The 20,683-nt window shown below is 43.1% G+C and overlaps 1 protein-coding gene across 1 annotated transcript in view; it reads left to right on the top strand.

Moving 5' to 3' along the window:
* The window catches only part of LOC103354335 (MAGUK p55 subfamily member 7-like), a 28,164-nt gene extending 11,893 nt beyond the window's left edge, over positions 1-16,271 (top strand). The window contains exons 7-16 of the mRNA XM_008277663.1: positions 1,026-1,103; positions 1,803-1,999; positions 3,551-3,616; positions 4,279-4,337; positions 9,660-9,833; positions 11,624-11,704; positions 11,810-11,903; positions 12,024-12,132; positions 14,803-14,946; positions 15,925-16,271. Coding sequence (XP_008275885.1) covers positions 1,026-1,103; positions 1,803-1,999; positions 3,551-3,616; positions 4,279-4,337; positions 9,660-9,833; positions 11,624-11,704; positions 11,810-11,903; positions 12,024-12,132; positions 14,803-14,946; positions 15,925-16,155 — 1,233 coding nt within the window. The 3' untranslated portion in view covers positions 16,156-16,271. The remainder of the gene's footprint in view (positions 1-1,025; positions 1,104-1,802; positions 2,000-3,550; positions 3,617-4,278; positions 4,338-9,659; positions 9,834-11,623; positions 11,705-11,809; positions 11,904-12,023; positions 12,133-14,802; positions 14,947-15,924) is intronic.
* The last annotated feature ends 4,412 nt before the right edge of the window (positions 16,272-20,683 follow it).

The raw sequence follows: 20,683 nt of genomic DNA on the forward strand, positions 1-20,683 counted from the left end.
AACTACACAAAATACACCATATTGTCTGCGTTCACTGTAATATAGGAACATTTTAGGGCAACTACGTAGCTCATTGATTGATGTTTTTTTGGGCAGCAATGGAGGTAAAGAATGTGGCACAGAGGAAAAAGATATATCAGGCAAATATTTACTAAGATCGATTAGTGGTTCGTCTCGAGTCTTTTCATGCTAATTGTTGACAGCGAGAAAAAAATACAAAATATGCAGATGTGTCTTAGGAATATGATGTTACAGACAGGAGACTTATCTAAAAAATCACAAATAAACGTCTTTTGTACAACTTAGTGTTTGTACATGTCTAAAAAATTCAATTAAAGTGATATTAAGTTAGCTATTAAAAATGCAAGGAGGTAGACTTTTCAAAACTTTTAGAACTAGTTGTTTCTGTTGTCTTTATATTTAACGTGAGAGTGGTATCAAGCTCAACCAAACACTGTTTATAAAAGATGGTTGTAGCCGCCGTGTTTCTAAAGTTAAAGTGACTTAAACCTGCATTTTTGTCTAACAGCCAGCAGGGGGCAACTCCTCTGGTTGCAAAAAGAAATCAGAATGTACAGAAGTCGATGAGAAAATGACCCTACTTCTCAGTTAATTAGTCACCTCAGTAAACATTCTTCTAATGAGTTTATTATCTCAGTTGCAGGTATCAAGTCTCCTTCAAAACAGTTTGATGTTCAGTTTGTAAATCATGGTTCCATTTACAGTAAAATAGAAAATAAAGTAGTGTTTGGGTCGTAGCTACCGAGTGATTATGACTGACAGTAATTTGCTCAAGTTCTCAGCTCTCGCGCTTCATAGTCCAGTTGTCTCGTCGGCTAGTTTCTAAACACCAAAAAGCAAATTCCAAGGTTTCAAAACTTTGGTCCACAAATCAGTGGGTGATGCCACAGTGGCGACATCCGTCTTTGATATACAGCCTGTCCTCTCCGCTCTCCACAGGTCTGCAGCTGAATATATTTGCCAAAGTATCAAACTGTTTCTCTGATGTCCCTGTTCCTGTGCAGGCTCGCTCCAAGAGTGAAGTCAAATTCAAAATCGTTCCTGCATTCTGCGAGGACGAAGTGCCAACAGATAAAGAAAAGGTACGGTGACTATTAACTGTCTCACATATTCCTGTGCTTTGTGCTTTTTTTTTTTTTTTTTTTTAAATATAGGCATGCGATGTGGTTGCCAGGGGGGGGAAAGCTGCCCGCCTGGTTTCAGTAAAGAGAGAAGAAATCAGTGGTACCTCGTGTGTCTGGTTATATTTTGTGCTTCTGCCACGATGCTGTCACTACCGCAGCGTGGCTCTCAAGAAGCAACATCAGTTCAGACAATCAAGGATGAGGCACAGACTAACTTCATTACAATATGCAGCTTGTTGTCATTTAAACACTTGAGCCGTATCAACTCAATTGAACATTAACAATGAATCCATACGCCTTGTGTGGAAATTTTCAAGTTCCGCCATCTTTTGTTTAGAAAGAATTACAGCTAGGCCGCTACCACATACACGGAGAGCACGTCCAAGCTGGAAACCGTTAAAGCAAGGAGCATTTGCTATGGATTAAGACAAATTATTTTCGGTGATTGTGGTCGTATCTCAAAAATGACACCAACCTATGTGAAGAAACACCAGAAGAAAAGATGCCAGGATACAGAAGTTCATGCAGCTGCAGTGGAAACAGACAAACGTGAATAAATAATTTAAGAATAATGTGTTTTTTTTCCATTTGCTACCAGTTTGTCTGTTTGAACACAAAAAAGACCAAAAACTAAACGTGATGGATTTCCTTCCCCAGCTGTTCGTGCGGGCTCTGTTTGACTACGATCCCAGCGAGGATCCAACCATCCCGTGCCAGGATGCGGCAGTGGCCTTCCAAAGAGGCGACGTCCTCCAGATTTTGAGCACCGAAGATGAGACCTGGTGGCAGGCCCGTCGCGCTGAGGACAGCGACAGCCGGGCCGGGCTCATCCCCTCAAAGGAGCTGCACGAAAGGTGATGATATTTATGTGCTTTTAAGTCACACACAAGTCATTCCATCTCAATACGCCTGACCATCTCATGTCGATTTTGGTATCGTTTTCTTGGTGCCCATCTGTGGAGCAATAATGTAGCTGGAGTCCTGAAATCTTGCAGGATCACTGATGTGTACATATGGACTGTAATGGTCCAACCCTGCTTTGATAGAACAATACAAAACAATTATAGGATGGTGTAAATTTGCTTAAAAGATCGTCTACGTTTCTTTCTACTCTGATATTTCACCAACCATAAAACCTTTATATTTCACCCTGGGAGGCAGATTTCTTTTGGCTGTGACTTGCACCAACTGGAGATATAGAAATGTAGAGTATGGTGCCAGTCAGAGGCGTATTTTATGAGAAAAAAGCTATTAAAATTCGTTCTTTGCCTTTATGGCCAATATTAGGACCATCATTGAGCAGGTGTAATGGGTGGAATGGACGATTTATATAATGTTGTCATTGCGCTAAAAGAAAAATCATGGTCATCCATCCATCCATCTATTATCTATACACCGCTTCATCCTCACTAGGGTCGTGGGGGGCTATCACAGGGCTACACTTAGAGACAGACAACCAAGCACACTCACATTCACACCTACGGACAATTTAGAATCACCAATTAACCTCAGCATTTTTTTGGACTGTGTGGGAGGAAGCCGGAGAACCCGGAGAGAGAACCCAAGCTGCACGGGGAGAACATGGAGACTTTGATTTTCCAGCTCATAGTGCTTTAAATAATTTTATGAAAAGTGGCACCAGGACTCCAGCTACCTTATTTCTCAAGTTGTGGCACTTTGAACGTCGCTCAACAGATTGGCGCCAAGAAACGACGTAAAAATCGACATGACGGGCGCCCCTATAGCTCACCGGGTTGAGCGGGTGACCCATGAACAGGGGCTGCAGTCCCCGATGCAGCGGTTGTGAGTTCGAATCCCGCTCATGACCCTTTGCTGCAGGTCTCTCCCCATTCTTCTCCCCACTTTCCTGTCTCTCTCTACTGCTCTAAATAAAGGCAAAAGCCCAAAACATATATTTTAAAAATCGACATGACCCCGGCACGCTTTAAGAATTTTTAACTCAAAAAGTAGCGTTACGTATGACCCAGATTTCACACATGGTCAATGCAATAGATATCACTTTAACCCTGTTCAGGACTTTTGGGGCCTTTTGGACCCCAAGACATTTGCTTTAGGTGACATTTTTGAAGTTGTTTTTTTTTAAATATAAAAAGAGGGACATTTGTCATGCATGTGGAACCCAAAATACGACATCTTATCAGAACATTTAACATAGTATAAAGGTCTATAATGAATACCAACTAATATTTTGCACATATTCTTCTTGGGGTCCAATGAACCCCAAAAGACCTTCTACGTATGAAAACATGAAAGTCCTGAATAGGATTAAAAAGAAATCTGTTGAATTGAAGATGGTCAGGTGTGGCACATGGGGGGAATGTAGGTGAACATTTGAACTAAATGTTTTGTTTTTAATCTGCATTGTTTCGTCTGGCTTTCTACAGAAGAGTGGCGCTACAGCGACCCGCAGCCCTGTTCAAGCCTCGGACAGTCAAACCACCAGGTGACGAAGCAGCGTCCTCTAATAAACTCACCACACCTGAAAAACATAAAACACTGTCCAATAAACATATTACAGGTTCTTTAGCGCTGAGCCAAGAGGTGAGAGGCCGCGTCTGAAGGTCACGCTGAAGGTTGAGGTCATGGGTGAGCTCGGCCGCCCTCCTCTCGTACTAACGTCTCTTGTTTTCTCCACATGCTCCACAGATGAGCAGCGAGGTACTGTCAGTCTGCATTCGCTTTACCTTCAACATAATTCACTTGATGTAATACACGTGTAAATTTTAGGTTCTGGTTTGAGGTTTTAAAAGATTTAAAGAGTCGAGTTTTCCAAAGATAATAGTCGCGGCTCCGTGTTTCCAAAGCGGGGAGACAATTCTGTGAATTGTTCCGCTGTCGCAACCAAGTTGGTTTAAAGTTTCTATTAACAGACCTGGACTCCTACATTTAATTTTTCACTCGCTATCACTTTGTAAGAGTGAGGCAGTTATTCATGTCCCAAAAATTACGGATATCGTGTCTAAATAAAACTATTATTAGAATTTCAAAGCGATACGTTAAGACATTTGGGTCAGAACATGTGCTAATACTTTGAGTATGAAGTTTCAGAGCAACACATGCTGTCCCCTCGTGGTTTTCATCCACGGTTTCCTCACTCTTTCCTCATCTCTCTTCCTGTTTTTCCAGTCACGGAGGATGTCGACTACAGAGCTATAACGGGGATCCACGTTGGTGAGATGTTTTTCCTTGCACCACTCAAATCCCACTGATCTTGCAAAGGGACCAGTGTGATACGAGATAACGCAGCTCAGGGAGATCGAACATGACAGCTGACAACAACACACACTGGAACTCGCTAACAAAAATAGATGGAGAGGGGGAAAAAAAAGGAGACCCCGGTTGTATTTACAGTACAAAGCAGCTCCTATGATGATGTAGTTCTGTGGTTTAGAGACTTAAGGGGAAGGGCTGTGGTCTTCCCATTTATCCCATTTGTCTTGATCCCGTGGATTGGATGTGATGCTCTTGTGTGTATTTGTGTGTGTTCGTGTGCATGTGAGCAATGCGGGATGCTTGTATGGGGGGAACACACTTATGGCTGATTGTAGAAAGGCTCCTTACATCTGCACAAGGCAATCACAGATCCTGCATTATATCATTTCTAAGAGTCATGTGCATTAAATAATGTGCGTTTCATCTCATGTCGGGCCAAGTTCCACCTGAGGACGTGGTTCAGACTCTTGCTTCCTCTTTGTCTGGTCTGTGAAGCCTTATTGATGCAACATGAGCGAATGACTACATGTAGAAAAATTAAAGAGAGACAGTGAATGAAAGAGAGGGGACGTGGTGGGGTATTATATGTAGATACGCAAATAAAAAACAGGTGAAAAGGCGAGAAAAGGGCTGGTCTTGTTTGCGGTTATATGTCTGTCCTTTAAATCATATTCTGAAATATTGATTTTTTGGAAGCACTCTTAACTGCTTTCTTGTGAAGAATTAGACCAAAAGATCGATACCACTCTAATGTCTGTGCATTAAATATGAAGCTGAAGTCAGCAGCCACTTAGCTTAGCTTAGCATAAAGACGGGAAGCGAGACAAGGCGCATAACTTCCTGTAAAATCCAATTTGGGGTTCTTTCATTTCAGGTTTCGTTTGGATTTAAGACGTAGAATTTAATGAGCAAGATCTGGAGGGGTCTTTTTTTTGCTACTTTAAGCTGTTTCCCAATCTATAAGCTAAGCTAACGAGCACTTACTTAACATTCAGGAATAAATAAAAACACTCTCTAAAATGTAAGCTCTCAGTTTCAATTGTTTAATTATTTCTTACATTAAAAAATCTATGAAAAAATTCAATTCAAAGCATTTTTGATGACTTATCTTGATAGATTAACCAACTAGCTATGAGCTAAGCTACCTAAATTAGCAAGATTTAGAGGAATTTTTTTGTCAAAGTTGCCGGTTCCCAGTGTTTAAGCCAAGCTATCAAGCACTCGCCTTATATTTAGGATCTTAAAAACTAATTTAAAGTAATTTCACTTTAATTTCAAAGTAATTTTGATGACTTGGTGTGGCTGCAGATTTAGTCTATGCACTTTTTTTTCAGGCCAACAAGACCAGGGTTCTATATAAATGAATGGGGAGAGGGCCATAACTGTAATGTCAGTGGTCACTGGGACTGCACGAGTAGAATCAGCAATTAAAAAGCTTCAAAAAAGTTGGTGGCTTTGCTCCAAAACAAGGTTTAAAAAGTGTTTTTTTTTTTCCACCACACTATGTCTGTGGTCTTTTATGCCTTTAGGCCACTGCAGTAAGGACTTTAGCCTTTGTACATTGAGAGCATGTTTCAACCAGGTCGTTCTCGGTTCAACTGTTACCAAGCAGACAATTATCCTTTTTTTTTTAGTGGCAGTATGGAGCATGGGTGTTGGCATTATGGAATTCTCTTCTACTCAGGATTCTTTAAGTGTCAGATCTCCTCCATAACATCTCTGACCCTACTGAGATATTCCCTTTCCCGGAGTTATTGGACAGATATGAGAGTGGTATTGATCGTCTTGTGTAACTTGTCAAGCTATTTCATTAAAGGACCGGTGTGGAGGATTTAGTGGCATCTAGTGGTGAGGTGTCAGATTGCTACTACCTCTCGCCTCACCTTCCACTTCCAAGTGTGTAGGAAAATGTACAGTGACTGTACAAAAGGAGCTCTTTAAGGCCAATAAAAAACACAATCATTCATAGTTATATGTGAATGTACATTAAAACTGGGATAGGCAGTATTTTTTTTTGCATTCATGAGTAAAAACTTCAAACTAATCTTTCAGCATATCGTAATTCAAAGTGGTTTGAGGGGAAACTAGATTTCCGCGCCTCATCTTGGCTTCGTGTTTAGACAATCTAGCCCATTTTAGCCAATCACAGGGTTTTTGATTGATTAGATAAGATAGCGTAAACATCCCCGGTGAGAAAATGTTGCGTCATCGTGGCACCACAACGGACTTTCACTGGTACCAGCAGAGCTCAAATCCCAGCTGAAGCCACGAACGATTGCTGGCTCGACTATCTTTACTTGTTTGAAGCTCGTGCTAACCTGCTGCGAAGAACAGATTATTTCGAGAGTTCAGCCAACTGCAGCTTTAAAGAAACACAATTATGAACACATTTCTACTAATAGGTTCCCCTAAATTCTACATGTTGGCCCTTTATATAACAAAACATTCAGTATTACTTAGGTGCCCTTAAGTGTTTTTATGGAGGGCTACGATATTTCATGATCAATCTTAAATCCGACTCCGTTGCACTGCTGGTTAAGGCTCACATCGTTTTGACATAAAGGGCTCAGGCCCAGCTTATGACATGGTGTATGCTCGCCCTCCTCTCTGCCTTATCTCTTATTTCACCCTTACTTCATGCTGCCCAGGAAAGCACAAATATCTTGTAGTGTTTCCAAAAAACGTACGGCTGAGAGCATTTTCAGTCACAGATGAGAATTTCGCTGCCAGAATTACTTAAGATTGACAATTACAAGATGTTTTCCCCTAGACCTGATTTGATTCTAGGAAATACGGCTTCTTTTTGCTGTCTGAGTGAACTCATCAGTTTAAATCCCATGTAAACAAAAGTTTGAGATCTCTGCTCCATAGTGGCATGTTCCTCAGACTGAAGCCCAGAGAGGAAATGGATAGATATGCTTACAAAGTGAAATTAAGGCTGACGTCAAAGAAAGTCTGGCACCTTCACTTAGTAGCAGTTAAAATCATGAAAGTGGAGGGGAGTCTGCCAAGTCGGGCTAAACCGCAGTCGCATGGCAGAAGCTGGATGTCAGACAGGATAGCAGCGATGCGTGACGGACTGAGTTGTTGTCTCCTGACTTAGATGTGTGCTGTTCGGGATGGTGCTCGACAACACAGTTTGGGTGGCAGCGTTAATGGCTTCTTAAATGGTGCACTCCTGTAGTCTGTTTCCCATTGCTGCTGTAGCTCTCTGTTCTGTCACCGTGTAAGACAAGAGGTCTAGTGTTTGTCCTTCTAACCGAGTCGAGTTTATGTAGTGCGCCACTGGAAGCAAAGTTAAATTGATAGTTAGAATTTGCAAGTAAATTGAGTCAAAACAAGATGACATTACACTAGAATAAATCGGGCACCGCTACAGCTCGCTTGGTTGAGCTGGCTTACATGTTCAGGGGCTATAGTCCCCGATGTGGAGGTCATGAGTTGGAATCCCGCTCATGGCCCTTTTCCACAGGTTCTTCTCCCCCACTTTCCTGTCCCTCTCTCTCCACTGCACTCTCAAATAAAGGCAAAAAGGCCAAAAAATAACTTATAAAAATAGAATAAATCGACCTCCAACATGAATAAAGATGAGCAACTTTCACTCTTTCTGCATCAAGACAGTAAAATAAAGTGTGTTTTTAAAGCTGCACACATCGAATGAACAAACGCTCTATGTGCAATGTGAAAGAGAATGCTTGCAGTGCTGAATCCGTGGTGTTTTATCATCAGAGTTCCACTTATCTCAATTACTTTTAATCCGTTTCAGCTTACCTGTTTTGAGCCTTATTTCCAGCCACTTAGAGCATCCAAGTATCATCCACCCAAAGAGCCCAAAAACGAAAAGGAAGACCAAGTCAGAAACTAGCCAGTGAACTCGGTGGAGCATATCGCAGCTAATGAGCCAGGTATTTTCCTGATTAATTAAAGGAGGATAAGAGCAGACTAAAAAGGACAGTGAATAATATTTCCACATTTCATAGAAATGTGACTCCAAATGAATGCTAATGCTGCAGTTTTCAGAGGAGACTGTGGAAACACATTCGCCATATTCCGAACTGTATACCGTGCTGCGCCTCTTCAAGTGGCCAAAGGTTAATTACAGAAAGGTTTAGAAGTTTTCAGTTGCTGTGACTCGGTTTATGAGCTGCAGCATAAAGTGGAAACCGACACCAGAGTTCAGGAAGTTAAGGAATTTCTTCAGTAAGTACTTTCAGCATCTTAAAGGTCCAATATATACGATTTTGGATATAAGCCTAGCAATAGTTGTATAGTTGTATTTGCCGTGTGAATCAAAGTCTGAGACAAACTTGCCACTGAACACATCTGATTTATTTCTCATTTATTTGGATATTTCCGCTTGAGCGTGTTTCCTAAACAAGTACTCAACTAGTGCAGCAACCTTCTGCCTTAGAGGTCAAACGGCTGTTTGGCTTTTCAAAGTGGAACACCTGACCAGACAAACATCAGGCCCCACTTACGCTACTAAGCGCTAATTGGCACCTACAACATCCTGAGCAGAAGGTGAAGTCATACCCTCTCTGAGTGTGTTGTAATCCACGCTTTTCGCTTTTATATTTTGGCAGCCGGTCCGGCCATCTAGTGCACATATGAGTCCCTCCCTTTGAAACTGTTGGTCGTCCCCACATTTGTAAACAGACTGAGAGAGTAGCCAGAACTGTTCAGCCAGTGCCCTCCTAAAAACTAGTTATTTGCCTGATTTATGTGCACTACTGCTGTCTCTGGTCGGTGTCTGTTCTGCTCTGCTCTGTATGTGTGGAAACAGACACATACAGACCGGAGCAGAACAACCACAAACCAAGCAAGGGCAGAGACCAGTAACAAAACGGTACACAAATTGACAGCAGCTCATCATGGCTATACAAGCAGTTTACAATGCCAGCATGGGGGAATGGTTGTGGCTGGATTGTTACTGTTGGCTCTCATGTATGAAACATGAAGGGACGGGGAGGTGTTGCCGATGCGTCAGTTTGTTTTCATCTGAGCTGCTTGTGCTCCAGCAACATTCGCTGGGTCTGAATGTCCCACACAGCATCTTTAAGCAAACATCTTCAGGATAGAGTGCAGAAACATAAGCAGCCATTAGAGAACGGTGAGCGCCAACAGCAGGAGAGCCTTGACAATGCAACCCCTCCCCACCTTTTATATCAGGTGTGGTCAATAATGCAATGGAGCTAATGCACCACCCAAAGACTTTTGCACTCCCACTGCAAGGCCTGAGGGGCAGCAGTACACCTGACAAGTCTACTGTCTCTTTCCCAGCTGGTTTAAGAAGAAGTTTCCGACTGGGCAGAAAGAGCAGCTGGGCCAAAGAAGCAGCTCGGTTCAGGAGGTGGAGCGCTGGGGTGCATGGCTCCATCTGTCCACCTACCTACATCGAGGTGATCCCCTACCACAGAGAACCAAAGGACAGACACCGTCTGGTCGTCCTGGTTGGTATGTATGAGCTAAAAATACAGCCGCACAAAGAGGCAGGAAGAGAACAACGCCAAGCACTTGTAAAGCAGGTACTTATGCTGCGTGTTCCTCAATAGGAAACTCCTGTACGCTGAACAGACTATAATATTCCAACATGCGAAGCTCATGACGTGGTAGTAGCTGCGGTAATATGTATAAAACGGTTGCGCTGTGGTCAGTTGTATTCTGTTTTATATTATCCAAACTGCTTTTTTTTTGTTGCCCGTGCTAAAATTCAAAATACCACTCAGGAGCAGGACAACAGTACTGAAGCTGTTGTTGATCAAAAGAAAAAAGCAATGCATTGATGAAGATTTATGTTCCCACTCCTGAGTGCATGAACAATCCTTTCCCATCAGAACCACGTAAACACTGTCAGAAAACTCCAAGTCAGAATATATTGTGTTCTCTTAAGTTACCTAGTAGCCCACCCCAAATCCACTTCTCTGCCAATCCTGCAGGCCTGCTCTATGTATTTTTCAGCTATATCTCTCCCCAGGGAATTTTACATTGAGCCCCACTGAAGGCCTTTTTAATGTCATATTACGCTACAACTGCAGGTCATATATATAGAAAAAAGGCAAGATGCAGAAGGAAGGAAGAGGAGGGGCAGAAATGTGAAGGTGGAAGGCAGAGAGGCGAGACACAGAAATGAAGAGGTGCAAAAACAAAAACAGATACTGAAGAGATAAATGATAGATGAATACAGAGAAAGAGATGAGTGGATCGTGAATAAGATCCCTCATAATGTCAGCCAAGTGCTCCATCATCAAGCTGGAACAGTTAAGACAGCTTGGATTTAGATTTAGACCTCTTTAATTGAGTTGGAGCGTACCCCGACTCTGGATTACGTTTTACTGTCTGCTGTGAAGGCTCTTCATTGACCGGAGGTCATCATTAAGAATATATAGCTTATTGGCAATGAAAGTTATAGACAGGAAAACCAAAACCTGGATCACTAAACCAGGACCAGCTGGATGATGTTTGACCAGGTTGGAAATAGATCCTTTCTGTTTGCACTGCACACTCACTTTGAATGAAACAATAGAGCGTTATGCCCCAGGAAAGTTGGTGACAGACACTGCCAGCCACTTTAAGCCCTACAGATCATGTAGCTCCTTAAAAAAAAAAGGTCAGAAGAAAGTATCCACAGAGCCCGATGATGCTCCTCTCCAATTCTGTTGAGCAGCTGGGAAACGCATCAGCATTGTAAGAGTGGAGAGTCCATAAACCTGATATTTTGTAATGTATCGAGCTCATGCAACCCAGTGATGGAAAAGGCAGGTATGTCAGGAATCCTACTTTCAGACAGCGCTCCATTAGAGTCTGATGCAATCTGGGGCTGCAGTAACCTGCACTAGAAGAAAATCCCAGATGCTGCAGTGTGTGTGTGTGTGTGTGTGTGTGTGTGTGTGTGTGTGCTTCATCCTGACCATCCTACACTATAATGACACCGATACTGTGTGGCTTTTCAGATGTCACATTTAGATGTGATGCTATGGATTTTCCAGAGGGTATAGGAGCATTAAATGTTCGATAGAGGGGCGCAGACGGTGGCTGGTTGGAGAATCATTTTCAGGGTGAAATCAGAATGAAATCAGAGCTCTGTCTGTCTGACTTTCTCTCGCTCTCCCTCTCCGTCTCTGATGATAAAGACAGATGCGTCATTTGATGTTGGGCTTGTCTTGAGGAAAGCATTAGTACACACAGGGATATTGGGAATGAATACCCGCATACAGAACACAACGGTTTTTGATCTTTGTCTCGAGGGCCCAGCGGCGTTGGCGTTAATGAACTGAAGAGGAGGCTGCTGATCTCCGACCCCGACCGCTATGGCGTCACTGTGCCGTGTAAGACCGACACCTTGGAGTTTCATAACTGTCGCCTTCACCTCCACTGAATCGTTTTTCATCTTTTAAGACGGCCTTAAGCCTTCCCGTCCTCTTCTCTTTCAGACACCACCCGTGAGAAGAGGAGGCAGGAAAGCGAAGGGGTGGATTATCATTTTGTGTCAGTTCACATGTTTGAAGAGCACATTCTGGATCATAGGTGCTGTATTGTGTTTTGTTCACTCGCTCACTCCAGAGTCTACCATTCCTGCTGCTGTCTGACAACCATTTTATGCTGTCCTACTTCATTTTTTATGTCTCTGTCTGCTTCTGCTTGTAGGTTTATAGAGTATGGGAGTCATGGAGGCCACTACTATGGCACAAGTCTAGACTCTGTGTACAGGGTGATGGCCGAGGGCAAGGTGTGCCTCCTGGATGTGCATCCTAGTGTAAGCATTATGACGAATACATTCATGATCACATAGGTTAGAGACTAAGTCATGTGTCTCTGCTGATTTACTCAAACTGGTGCAAAAAAATGGGATTCAGCAGTGACAATTCATAATTTTTCATCATATGCCATTTAAAAAACTAAATAATAATGACAATAAAGCACAAGGGCAGTCCAACGTTAGAAAAAAATGGGGATAAATTGCAGGAAAAAAATAAAATTAAACTGTTTCAGAGATTTCTACTGCAGACTGTACATCCTTTATTCAATTCAACTATTTTTATAGCACCCATTCACAACATAGGTCATTTCGGGCCACTTCACATAAGACCTCATCGTAATATAATACAGAGAGAAACCCCATGAATCAAGCAATTCCTTCTGAGCAGGCACTTGGCGACAGTAAAGAGAAAAAAAAAATCCCTTTCAACATTTTAACAGGAAGAAACCTCCGGCAGACCCAGGCTCAGGGAGGTCTGCCATCTGCCTCCACTGGTTGGGGTGAGGGGAGACAGAGAAGGAACAGCACTGCTCAGGAAATAACAGAAAAGCAAGATGCATGTCCACAAAATAGTTACTGTGAAGTAGTCATGATTTTATTTGGAGTAATACCATAGTTTGAGCCATGTTTTGTGCAGTGCTGGCTGTGGGATGTTTGTGTTTCGCTCCAGAAATAATTATAGATGTTTTTTCTTTCTGGCTGGTTCTGGTTTCCTTATAGCTCCTGGTTTCGTTTTCTGGCTTTTATCAGTAACTAGTGCTAGTGCTAGCATTAAAGCTACCACAGGCTCCTGTCCAGAGCAAGAAACAACCACAAGAGTCCCAATTTGGAGTACAAACCTCGATCCCTCTGTGATGATTAAAGCCAAGTAAAACACCCAGTTGAACCAATAAGTAGGCAGGTTTTGTTACTGACTGATCTTGTAGAAATGATGCCAACGAAATGTCAGTTTTGACAAATCCTGGAACTCTCTTCAACGATCAAATGCCGCCCAAGGTCCTCTTTTGTACTTAAAGTGGCAACTCAAAGGGTTGAAAAATGAAGCCAACACAGAAATGTCCAAAACTGCAGTTCCACAAATGGCCACTTGAGGCTGGCTCCAAAAGTGACTCCATACTCGTAGAGCCATATGTTAAAATGTCGAACTTTACAGTAGAAATAAACATGTTTACAGCCTGGTACAAAAAAAACGCTAGGTGTCAATAGTTAGTTTCCCCATTCATGGCAACTGTATGGGGGTGTATTTATATATACGAGGTGTGTCAGAAAAGTTCCAGGACTGGTTTCAAACCCAAACTACCAAATACCAGTTTTCCCCTTCAGATGATCAACCAGCACGTCTACAAAGAGATCCTGCGGTGTTTGCTTCATTCGGGGAGAGGCGAGAGTTGTGGCAGGACAAGTCGTGGCTGCTTCACCATGACAACGCGCCTGCTCACAACGCCCTGAGCATCCCACAGCTCCTGGCTGAGAAGAACATCTCCGTGCTGGAGCAACCTCCCTACTCACCCCACCTGCTCTGTGGGATTGTTTCCTCTTCCCCAAGCTCAAGGAGGTCATCAAGGGGACCCGTTTAGAAGACATGGACGACATCAAGATGCTGAGGATCCTGGAAGAATCCTTCCAGGAGTGCATGGCGGCGTGGCAGAGAAGGCTGGGGACGTGTGTTAGACTCCAGGGGGATTACTTGGAAGGGGAAAACTTGTAGTTTGTAGTTTGTATTGGAAATTTATCTTGTGTGACACCAGTCCTGAAACTTTTTTGACACCTCGTACATCACCCATTTAAACAGTATTAAGGCTAAAAGTTCTGCTTAATTAAGGGCATAGACCCTTTGAGTGACAGATGGGTGCCGTCACAGGACAGACGTATGCATGGCCCACCTCAGCTCCACTCAGGTTCCACCTCTTGCCCCATTTTTGGATGAGCTGGGAGTTATGAGAAGTCATAGGTTGCCAAGATGGCAAACACCAGAGTCACCAAACTCAGCTTCAGAACCTCTGTTCAGGAAACCTGTGGGCGACGTCATGAAGGATTCATCCATATTTATATACAGTCCATGATCGGTTTCGATCACTCTTCCTCTTTGCCGTCTTTGCCTCCTCCAACAACAGGACTGTTTTTCTTTCCAGACTTTTCACTGTTACTCCACAGTTGTTCCACCATCTGTCATTTCAGCTACCTCGGAAAAGCTACTGATAGCTACCAGAGAAAACATAAACACTATCCTCTTACTTTCTTGGTTGTGCAATTGCAGACGCAGTTCCTTTGTGGCATAAAGCAAGCCTTCATTTTCTTGCACAGAGAAAGAGAGGCTTATAGGGACCCAGTCAAAACAGCGGTGGTGCCATTTGTCTACAGCCATTGCATGTACTTGATGACAAATTACAGCAAAACAAAATGTCACTTTCCATTTTAAATAATCAATATTCAACACAATACCACCAGGTTCATCAGCTTTTTGTTGTCAGGCTCTTACATGTTATCATTTTGCCACATGTGCTCATAATGCTGGTAGCTTTACATCACGCATGAACGTTGGAAATAATGAAGTGTTTCTGCATTTTCCAGACTTCAGACATCTTGTGTACTTTGTGTAGACAAACTTATTGTCCCGTAACTTGCACCCTCATCTGACCTCTTTCTTTTTCACCACTGCCTCTACAGAAAATAAAGCGAGTGTACACGTCTGAATTCAAACCATACGTGGTGTTCGTGAAACCGCCGCGCATCGAGGAGCTGCGCCTCACCAGACGGAGAGCTAAATTCGTCTGCGATGAAGAGGACGCGGACCCGGTCCGGGTCTTTTCAGTGAGTTAAAAAAACATCAACATAAACACACAAGAAAAAAAACCCATACTGCGCCAGGTGCATGTGTGTGAAGTCAAGTGCTTGTTCCATGTCTTGTAGCATGCAGGGCGTTGTGAGGTCAAACACCTTGGCCCAAGTACACACACCTACACACCCTTACTCATGCAGACACCTTGCTTTACACATGGCTGACCCTGTTTGCATTTAAGAGACATTTAAGAGACAGGGGGAGTTACTGGGTGCTGCTCGGTGGGTGGCTTCTTGTTCCATAACTAACATGTAGGTGAGCACATTTCACCCAGAGATGCGGCGCTACAGCTTATGTGTGGTAAAGTTCAGGTTTTATCGTCTTTGTTGGGTTTATGTTCCCTTCAAAACAGGAGCACGTATGACTGATTGTGTTTTCGACTGGACAAAAACATGCTAAGTCACCTTCATAATGCCCATCTGGCTGCACATTCACTGTTTGACCCCGGCTACCCGGTTGGCCCTTATTAAACCCACGGGGTCACACACCTGTGCTGCAGCAAGGCTTCGGTAGTTTGCCCAGTGCCAAGCAACCAAAGCCCCGAGAGAGTTCAGGCCCATCTTAAAGAGCTGTGCTTTAAACTTGTACCACACCTGGTGTGAAAAAGGCCTCTTATCCTCGACTCCCAGCATGTAACGATGAGTTACGCCTCGGTCAGTATAGCTGGATGGTCATGGTTCCGTTTCCTATTATGTTACAGTATTTGCAGATTATTATAAAACGACCTCTTTGAGGATGTTTCAGCCTCCATATGGTCAGACTTTAGCTACTTGTTAGCTCTAAATCCACAGGATGTGCCACTCAGACTAGGAGAAGAACATTTTGCATGACAGCAAAGACATGAATCAATTTTTTTTGTTCAAATGCTGTCACATTTACCTAAAACTGGGCTCTCAAGACTGAACACAGCTTCCTACTAATGCCTGATTTATGGTGTTTTTTGTTCACAGGAGGAGGATTTTGTGGACATGATTGACTTGGCTGAAACCATGGAGACCCAGTACGGTCACCTGTTTGACCAGGTGATTGTTAACGGAGATATCGCCACAGCATTTAGAGAAGTGAGGGCCGACCTCGAGAGGATCTACGAGGCAGAAGTCCAGTGGGTTCCTGCAGACTGGACTTGCTCCCCGCCGGCAAAAGCAAGGAGAAGCTGCAGTCATTTGGCCGGCTGGATTTGAGCTGCGATCCCTTATTCGGACATCGAAATGAGCAAATAAATACATGTTAATAACACCTACATTATGTTTAAGATATAGTGTTAGAATTCAACACCTTGAGCGCTGAATTTCTGTCATATTTGAAATATTTTTTCCATGCATAATAAACAAGGTCAGTAATGACTAAAGTTTTCCATAGTGTTCCTTAGTGTGTGTCTAATTAGGCAGAATCCATCTCTCTCTTTCTCTCTGTCGTTCCCTCTCTCCATCTGTCTCAGAGCCCGTTTTTCTGTTGGCATTTGGCTGAAATAACTTCAGCTCGCAGGACGAAGAGGAAAAAAAAAAAAAAAAGGAAACTCTCCAGAGCTTGTGGCTGAGTGTAATCCTTCCCTGCCAAGTCGCAAACATCAGCATGTAATTATTCTGACAGCTGCTGCACTTCAATTAACTGTAATGTACACCAGAGAAATATTATTAGTAGCAGTCAGGGAGACGTTTTGCCAACAACATGCTGTATGAAATAGGGACGCAAACACGATAACAATCGAGCGCCGTAGATGAAGCAGAGCGAAAACCTCTTTATGATGTAGAATTGTGGAAATCCATAGTGCCAGTTCCATCTTACCTGACTTTTAAGGTTTAAATGTGTGTATTTATAAGCACCCTATACTGCAAATTACATCTATTAGAGTACAGCACAGCCTTTTTTTTTTTACACACACATACTGAGACAATTAAAAATAATGGGCAGAAACTCACCGCTAGCGACACCCCATTAACAAATACTCATATTTGAGCATCACAGCTGCTCGTCGGGTGCAGACTCCCCTCTTCTCGTTCACACATGGCGCTTAATCTAATTCTTTTTAATGGCCGCATTCCTCTACATTCACGGTGTTTCCTTCCTCCTTTTTTGGATGCTGTGCTCAATTGGGTGTGAAGGAGTGTTAATGTGTCTATCATGTCGTGTTTGGGGAGGAAGAGGGAGCAGCGTGATGCGGGGGGAGACGGTAATGGCTTTCAAGGGACGTGGGCCTTCGCAAGACGTGCACCGAGAAGTTACGACCGCACATAAAAGCTTACTGTAAAAGCACAGCGAGGCTCGACACAGTGGATTAGGCCAGCGAGAAGCACACCGTCAGCTCTCACGTATTTATTTTTCTTCGGCAAGCTTATTGTCAGAGTCAGATGAGCGCACACGGAAGGTGGTAGCACGAGCTGATGCGCCCGCTGGTGTGTCTGCATGTCTTTTGGCGAAGCGAACATACAAACACAGACTGTCGGGACAACAGTGGAAACCGGTGCCAGGCCTGAAGCTCGACCTCAGCCAAAGCGTGGCAGTATAATTTCATCACACCGCTGAGAATCTGCAGGCACCCTCTGAGATCATAACGATGCCATTAAAGACACCGGAGCGATCCAATGAAAACCGGCCGCTTTATGTTCGCTGCAGCGCCCACTTCAAACATTACACAGAAGTATGATGTCAATTGGTCTCGGACAATTTGGCTCAATCGTGTAACTGTCTGTTTGAAGCATGTAAAAATAAATGCGACTGATGTTGAACAACATCTTCGTTATTGCAGGAAATATTCATGATTTTTTTAAACAACCGGCACAGTAAAGTGCAGGCTGAAGGTGTTCGGGGGGTTTATGATACAAAACTAAACAGGAAGCACACGTAGAGTCCAGCTACGGTTGTTGATCTGTGTATCAAAGCTGCATTTTTACAGGGTTTAATCCCTTCCTGCCTTGTGATAACTTAAATGTAACTCCACCCTTTGACTCTGTTGAAGGATGTTTGTGCCGCCACTCGTCCCATGAAGCTCAAGCACACCAGCTCACCTAAAATTGCTGAAACACTGTAAAACTAGATAATGGAGTAATTAAGTTACACATATTCGACCCAGAAACTGATTCAGAAGAAGAATGACACAGAAAGTCCACCCTACCACCTGAAGGATTGGTTTCTTTCATTTGTTAGAGATGAAATCTACTTTTTATGGTCAGTGAGGTGCAGCTTCAAGGTGGAAATGCCACTGTGGCATTGACTGATTATTCATACATGATATGTCTTCCAGCATATAGAAAACAGTATATGGACATGAAAGAGACAAAGAAAGAAAATAGATTTTCACTGGACGGGGTCCAGTTTAAAGAGTCATCTACTACAGTTTGCTGATAATCCATCCATCCATTATCTATACACCACTTAATCCTCACTAGGGTCATGGGGGGCTGGAGTCTATCCCAGCTGACTTAGGGTGAAGGCAGGTTCACCTGGACAGGTCACCAGTCTATCACAGGGCTACACTTAGAGACAGACAACCAAGCACACTCACATTCACACCTACGAAAAATTTAGAATCACCAATTAACCTCAACATGTTTCTGGACCTTGTGGGAGGAAGCCGGAGAACCTGGAGAGAACCCACGCTGCACGGGGAGAACATGGAGACTCCACGCAGAAAGATACCGGGTGTCCTCACCGGGACACGAACCAGCGACCTTCTAGCTGTGAGGCGACGGTGCTAACCAGTTTATTTTACGTCTTAACCCGATTCAGGACTTTTGGGAACTTTCGGGGACTTTTGGATTGGTTTAGGTGACAGGTATTGGTTTTTTATTGTTGAAGATTTTTTTTTAAATATAAAAAGAGGGACATTTGTCATGCATTTTGAACCAAAAATACGTCAACTTATCAGAAAATTTATTTAACATAATATAAGAGGCTATAATGAATACCAACAAATATTTTGCTCATATTCTTTTTTGGGGTCCAATGAACCCTGAAAGATCTTCTACATATGGCAACATGAAAGTCCTGTTTGCTCTCCTCTGCTTTGGACTTCACCAACTCCTCTTTTAGCTCTGTTTTGGTCTCCACCAACTCTTAAGGGAAACATGTGGCTCTTTAGCTGCTAAATGCTCCACTATGTTCACCATGAAGCTGCTAACCTTGTCAGTTTGTTGTTTGGCTCTGGGTAATTAGTACACTGGAGCAGGTTTATTAGAGCTTTTTCACTATAAATTGTTACCAAATTGGCAAAATCGCAGACAGTAAATCCAAAATAATGACCTGAAGGATGCAAATGCATGAGAGGTTTATGATTGTTCTCTTGTGGGTTTGTCAGTGGGAGTAATTAGTCATTTAGCCAATTCTCAGCAGCAGCATGTAACGGCAAGAAAAGCATCTGACAAGTGTGACTGAATAAGAGTGAATACATTCGAAACACTGCTAAGGAGGACACTTGAAAATCAATTTTCCCAGCACACGCTTCTCTAGGTGTCGGGTCCTTTGGAAAGGCCTGGAGTTTGTGAACCTGCGAGACACATACACACAGACACCAGTGCCAAACTATCCAAACAAGACGAGATATATGTCCTTCCACTGTATTTTTTACAGCTCTCCTGGCTGCCGAATGTAGGTGTGTTCCCAGCTAATATCAACAGTGGAGCCGGTGAACATATCACAGAGGGACAGGAGTAAATGGTGTGTGATAGCATGTAGCATTCTCCGACCGCCGCTGAGGAATGCGACTGAGGAATTTACTGCACCTAGCGGAGATGCTTCTGGTCCATGTGTTTTTCAGCTTTGAAACCATTGAAACTCAACCTCCCCGCTGATACTGCTGAATTATGAACATGGATGAGAGTTTTGGAATCCTTTAATGCGTTGAACAAGTGCTACTTGGATGTAATTTGGCTATAATTTTTTTAAAAAGTCGACGCTGCAGCCAGAGAGACCGAAAACACATTTTTATCACAAATGTTCTAAAGTTTATTAAGTTATGATTGGGCATGGCGAAGTCATTACTGTACATCCAAACAGTGTTACATAAGAGTGTTTAGATGTGAAGAGGAAAAACACACGAGGATGACAGCTAAAGTTGAGCCGCAGAATCTTTGAATGTTGGGCTCGGAGCCTGCATGTTGTCATCTACTTACGCTAATGACGATGTTAAACTTCTGTCAGACTTCGTTTTCTTTATTGTTCGCAGGCCCGGCTGCTCCAAAACGGAGACAAACGCTGACAAATATGAGCATTATCTGTGGATTATGCCCGGTCACACAGCAGACGGCAGAAAAGATGCACAACTCTGACGCTGAAATGCACATTCAGACTCAGAAATATGAGCATTACCCGTACAGCACAATCTGAGGATTAAATAGGCAAAGATTAATGTCATTTCCCTGTGCTGCCTCCACCATGGGCCAATTTGTACTGAAATCCATTTGAAAACAGCAGGACTCGCCGCCTTACACGAGGCACCAGTTTGGTGGTTTTGATGGTTATTATCAACCGTGTAATTACACCCATAAATTTCCAGAATCCCCCTGGTAAAACATGTATTATTATTTGCTGACACGATTTTTGGTGAAACCGCGAGATCCACGAGAAGCGTGTGCCTCATGTAGAAAATATGAGAGCATGCTGAACTGCTTAACGCAGACGGCAGTCACTCCAGACTAAATCTCACTTGTAAATCTAATGACCACATTTGCTGATATTCATTCATGTGCAATATTTTTCATATCACGGGCTGTT

This window comes from Stegastes partitus, unplaced genomic scaffold (assembly GCF_000690725.1).
Source record: "Stegastes partitus isolate 25-593 unplaced genomic scaffold, Stegastes_partitus-1.0.2 Scaffold105, whole genome shotgun sequence".
Taxonomy (NCBI): Eukaryota; Metazoa; Chordata; class Actinopteri; family Pomacentridae; genus Stegastes; species Stegastes partitus.